Source organism: Microtus ochrogaster, linkage group LG8, assembly GCF_000317375.1.
Source record: "Microtus ochrogaster isolate Prairie Vole_2 linkage group LG8, MicOch1.0, whole genome shotgun sequence".
NCBI lineage: Eukaryota > Metazoa > Chordata > Mammalia > Rodentia > Cricetidae > Microtus > Microtus ochrogaster.
The window spans coordinates 374089-379951 of NC_022033.1; the positions used below are offsets into that span (position 1 = coordinate 374089).

Sequence of the window (5863 nt, forward strand, 5' to 3'; positions counted from 1 at the left end):
CCAGCCTGGTCTACAGAGCTAGTTCCAGGACAGGCTCCAAAGCCACAGAGAAACCCTGTCTCGAAAAGCCAAAAAAAAAAAAAAAAAAAAAAAAGGTAGGCACTAGCTTCTTCTTTTGGAAAACACCAAATGGCGGATGACGCCGGTGCAATGGGAGGACCCGGGGGCCCAGGATTAGGAGGATTCAACAGTGGTTGTGGTTGAGGCTGAGGCCGAGGCGCAGGGCTCGCAGAGGTAAAGCCGAAGACAAGGAGTGGATCCCCATCACCAAGCTGGGCGGCCTGGTTAAGGACATGAAGATCAAGTCCGTAGAGGAGATCTACCTCTTCTCCCTGCCCATTAAGGAATAGGAGATTATTGATTTTTTTTTTTTTTCTGGGAGCATCCCTAAAGGATGAGGTTCTGAAGATCATACCAGGGCAGAAACAGACTAGGGCAGCCCAGCAGCCCAGGTTCAAGGCTTTTGTTGCTACTGGGGACTACAACGGTCATGTTGGTCTCAGTGTTAAGTGTTCCAAGGAGGTAGCCAGTGCCATCCGAGGGGCCATCTTGACCAAGCTTTCCATTGTCCCTGTGTGAAGAGGCTACTGGGGGAACAAGATTGGCAAGTCCCACTCTGTTCCATGCAAAGTGACAGGCTGCTGTGGCTCTGTTTGTGCACCTCATCCCTGCCCCCAGAGGCACTGTCACAGTCTCTGTTCCTGTGCCCAAGAAGCTACTGCTGATGGCCGGTATTGATGACTGCTACACATCAGCCAGGGGCTGCACTGCCACCCTGGGCAACTTTGCCAAGGCCACCTTTGATGACCCCTGACCTCTGGAAAGAGACTGTGTTCACCAAGTCTCCTTATCAGGAATTCACTGACCATCTTGTGAAAACCCACACCAGAGTCTCTGTTCAGAGGACCCAGGCTCCAGCTGTGGTCATCAGATAAGGGTTTTTATACAAGAAAAATAAAAATTGAATCAAGTCTGTTTAAAAAAAAAAGATAGGCACTAACCAAGAAGAGGATAAGAAGTGGCATCTTTAGTGCTATTCCCATTACCCTGATTTCTCAATGCAGAATGCCTCCATCCTAGGAATCACTGCTGACAGCTCTCCCCCGAAAAGATGGGGCAAAACCCCAGAAAGCCTCTGCCAGAGGAAGTTGGAATGGATGTTTCATAAACTACACTTCCACACAAAGCCATAGATTTCTCTGGGAGATATAGAATCCCATGTATTTGTTGTGAGTTCTTTGAGAAACTATTCGAGATGGCATACCAGACAACTCTATGTCAGGCAATTTTTCGAACACAATGAATATACATTTCTCACAAGACTACCTTCACATTGAATCTGCAATATGAGCCTGTCTGCCTGTTTAAGTCTCTAGCAAAACAGATGACAGTGTCTCCACCTAGAGAATATAGGATTCCAGCAAACTGTCCAGTTCAGTCCTAAAGATAATTGTCAGTACCCATAGGAAAGCTAATGTTGAACCAAAGAAAACCAGAGCTTTCTATACCTGATTGCTTCCCATATGACACCAAACCTTAAGGCCCTTCATACACAGGGAACTAAGGAGGTCCCCAGACACCTTTAAGATAAGCTCATCAGAATTTCCTTCAGGTCAAACATGGAAAGATTTCTCCCCTAAGTGTTAAAGTAACCATGTCATCATTTCCTTCTAAAAGGAAACTATTCTCTGGCAGTCAAATCCTGCCAGAAACCATCTCTTGAAGTCTGATTAAATTATGCATCAATCCAGCAAAGATATTATAATCAGACTAGTTAGTACACGGGTAGATGACATCATTACCTAGATTAAGGATCCCCAAACAACAGATGTCACTAAACTGAACTTTGACAGACATACAAGGGCCCTCCTCAAATAACTTATGCTCTCCTGATATTTTATGAGGCTGACAGTGCAGCTCCTCCAGACCACAGAACTTCATGAACCTGCCAACATGTGACGCCATTACTCCCATCCAAGAGTCTCTCACACACCAACAGCTGGAGGTGACTCTGGGGTAGAGCGCAGGAAGACAAGCATAAAAACCTACCACCACCAACAGGTCAAATGACATCAATCACCATGTCAATGCCACAAGTCAGGGTATATTTAATGTTCAGAGACAGTGCCCACTCACGTCAGGAACCTCAAATAAACAGGCAGAGAATTTTAAGCATGGTCTAGTGACTGAGTAGATTTCTTAACTACTGTACTCTATCCTTCAGGTGTTTAAAACATCCTTTAATTATTAAGTTGGGAAGAGAACAATAGCCAGCAAGCACTGAAAGACAGTTTGTGCCAAGGGTGCACAGGCTTCCCTGTCCCAGCAAGACCGAGAGAAGAGAGAGGAAGGACACTGACAGCATGGGCACTCACAGGTCAGACTGGGTCACTTTCTCATTCCACTCTCCAAGTTTCTCAGACGTTTTCACATAGCTAGAAACAGAAAGTCTGTGATGAATATCTGGAATGATTCCAACCCAGGCTTCAGGCTGCATGTAAGTAAGACTCCAAGAAGACAGAAGACTCCTGCTGTGCAGCCCAACCCAAACAGTCTAGAGCCACTACCACACCTGTGTGTAAGCCCAGGGCTAGCTAGGACTCTATAAGACAGAGATGAGCATGCCCTCTTCCAATCACAACACAGGAGCACCTGGTCGTTTAAGAGTAAAAGGCTCCTGGGAAGGGCACAGCCCATGGCCCCTGCCTGCCTGACAGGTACAAGACCGGACCCAAAGTCCTCAATACCCTACTATAGAAACGGGATTTCTAGAGGTGAAATTTACAAAGTGTAAATGTTTGCTTCTTTAGTAAAAAGCTTCTGGAGACGTCCACAAAGCAATGCTGTAACAGGAGAAACATGGACGTAAACATGGTAAACTTTCACCAGATTCTGATAGCTCAGTGACATGTGAGACTGGTACCCATGTCTAAGGACTTCATTGGTGCTCTGACGAATTTGGACCCAGGGGAAACATTTTCTACTTGGACACCTAGCTAATTCCATGCTCCTTTTCAAACACATGCAGATTTCACCCTCTGAGTAAACACAGGCACAGTCCCTAAGAACTCAAGTCTTCTGGTCACCTATTCCCAGAAGTCTCATTTAATACTGACTGTTGTAGAGCGTCTCATTCCCCAGCACTCATACACTCCATCCACAAGAAAGAGAGGCACTTCCTTAGCCAAAGGAACATCCCCACTGTGCCACAGTGGGAGTGGTACCTACGCAGTAGAGACCTGCACATCATGCCAACTCCTAGACAGGTTCTGCTTCAGCTCCCCTAAAGGAGAAAGGCCCAGCCTCCTTTTCAGCTCTCCACAGTGCCTCTCTTTGGCTGCCAGGACCTGGCGCAGAGTGACAATTTCTTCTTCCACCTGTAAAAGAAGCAGGGCTGGGGATATAACTCAGTTGGTAGAGTGCTTGCCTTGTGTATATGAGGCCAAATTAGAATCCCAGCACCACAAGAAAAAAAAAATGTAGTTGACATAAGAGGCTATGACTACTACAGGAAGTGACCATTAAACATCCTTACCCATGTTATAATGAGACTTTCTTAGAAGTTTTCACTTACAGAAACAGTTTGTCTTTTAAAAAAAATAAAGCATCCCCAATGGCAGCTCGTCTGCCTTTAACAGGCATCAGCACCCGACTGCTAGTCAGTTGTACTCCAGGACTGCCAACCATTCTTCCCATTTTCCCTAAGTCTCAAGACAACCAAACAAGCCCTATCAGAGCGTGTGCTCTCTCTGCGCGCGCTCTCTCTCTCTCTCTTTTGTTTGAAGACAGGGTTTCTCTGTGTAGCCCTGGCCTTCAGAACTCAATGTAGAGATCCACCAGTCTCTGCCTCTCAAGTGCTGGGGATTATAGGCATGTGCCACCACTTCCCAGCAAGAAAGAGTCTTAATAAGAAGAACCTGAACTTTTAAAAGAAAAGTAAGTTCTGTAAAGAAAACTTTGAAGCTTTCCCACAACAGAATGTGTTCCCAATATTTTTAGTCCCAGTATAAACAGCTACACTGAAAACGAATTTTTCAGTCAAGCATGATGGTGCAGTCCTATAGTCCCAGGAAACAAATCATCCTTGACCCTGCTTAGGGGATGAGACCCCTTATCAAAAAGATAGTAAAAAGGAAAATGAGCTGGGTGTTGGTGGCGCATACCTTTAATCCCAGTACTCGGGTGGAGAGGCTATCAGAACTCTGTTAGTGAGTTTGAGGCCAGCATGGTCTACAGAGTGAGTTACAGTACAGTCAGAGCTGTTAAATAGAAAACTGTCTTGAAAAAAAAAAAAGAAAGAAAAAGTAAATATGGTGCCACTTGCCCATGATCCCAGCACTTAGAAGAGAGGGTTATGAATTATGACCAACCTCAAATAAACTAAAACTAAAAAGAGCCAGTGGATACAGATTCATGAGGTCTTAGAAATGACTTTCAAGTGTGAGTATCTGCAAACAGTACACTTGGAGACATTATTGTGTAGACATCGTCTTCATGGAGCACCTAGTATTTCCAGACAGACAGGTGGTAAAATGAGATCAGGCCCTGTCTCTTCTAACAGGTGATTCAAGTCCACACTTTAGAACTAGGCACATACAAAGAGATAAACCAGCAGACAGAGAACAGGTAACACCCCAGCAATACAGGTCACAGGATAAATTGTTCTGCTTTCAGTACAACAACCCAAAAGGATTCATGATTACCCCAGAACAGGAAATAAAACCAAGGCACCTTAGCAAGCTCAGCCCGGAGCTCTTCTTCCTCCACTTCTGTCAGGCCCTCTACAGCTGGGGTCCGGGGGGCCACACCTGGGTCGACAGGGACATCAGTCATGAAATCAGACAGCACACCTTTGTTAGGAGAATTCAGGTTGATATCTGTCAGAGACAAAAAATGAAGTCAAGAAGTGTCAAGTTGTTACTCTACTAGGACAAATGCAAGAATAGAAGGAAATAGGTGGCCAAAAAAGGCAGGAGAACAATGGAAACTAGAAATACCTCTAAAAGCATAAGATGATCTGGGGATTGGATGCAGAACAGCTACTTCTTGGGCACTTGAGATGCAAACCCAATACAACCTGCACTGCTGGAAACACTAGCTAAGGCAGCCAAACCATAGTTCTCGTTTCCCTTGTGAAATACTACCTTCTACAGCAGGAAACCCTACTTCAAAGAAAGCAGTCCAATCTAATAAATCTTTGAATTTTGGGTTTTTTTTTTTTGAGTGAAGAAAGTAAATATAGCGTTATTACTTTCCATTCAACTCAGGGAAGGCTAAAGTTACATGCATGGAATACATGGTAGTCATCCAGCCCCAGGAAGGAATCGGCAAAACAAAAATCAACTTTAATTCCATCCTTGATCCTCTCACAAACAGGAGACTGCCATATGTACAAAGATAGGAAAAAGTACATTCTTCCACACACCTCTAATACTAATTCTTCAAATCTTGAAGTCACTATCTTTACTTCACATCAGCACATCTTCCTATCTGCACAAATATCTTGGAAGGGACCACATAAAGCAAGCCATTCTTTTCGAGCATAGTGGCCTCAAATCTATAATCCTAGCACCCAGAGGGCAGAGGCAGGCAAACCTCTGTGAGTTCAAGACCAGCCTGGTCAAAAAGCACAGAATAGAAAGAAAAATATCCTTAATCACACATAAGTTTGTCAACTACACAAATTCTAAAATCTACTAAATATAAATTGAAAACATTAAAAAACTAGATGTTCTACTCAGCAGTAACATCTTTTTTTAAAGGTTTTTTTTTCTTTTTCGAGACAGGGTTTCTCTGTGGCTTTGGAGCCTGTCCTGGATCTAGCTCTGTAGACCAGGCTGGTCTCGAACTCACAGAGATCCGC

At 44.3% G+C, this 5863-nt stretch overlaps 1 protein-coding gene across 12 annotated transcripts in view; it reads right to left on the reverse strand.

Annotated features, from left to right (window-relative positions):
• Nucleotides 1–5863, reverse strand: part of Tpd52l2 (TPD52 like 2) — a 19716-nt gene that overhangs the window by 11458 nt on the left and 2395 nt on the right. For 4 of the 12 annotated variants that reach the window (XR_003378329.1, XR_003378330.1, XR_003378327.1 and 1 more), the window contains exon 2: nucleotides 4732–4877. Coding sequence is in view for 8 of the 12 variants with exons in the window: in XM_005362680.2 (XP_005362737.1) it covers nucleotides 2376–2435; nucleotides 3229–3377; nucleotides 4732–4877 (355 nt within the window). In the remaining 4 variants the exon portion in view is untranslated. Of the gene's footprint in view, nucleotides 1–2375; nucleotides 2436–3228; nucleotides 3378–4731; nucleotides 4878–5863 lie in introns of all 12 variants that reach the window. The other 8 variants (XM_005362680.2, XM_005362678.2, XM_005362677.2 and 5 more) reach the window with 4 other exon arrangements.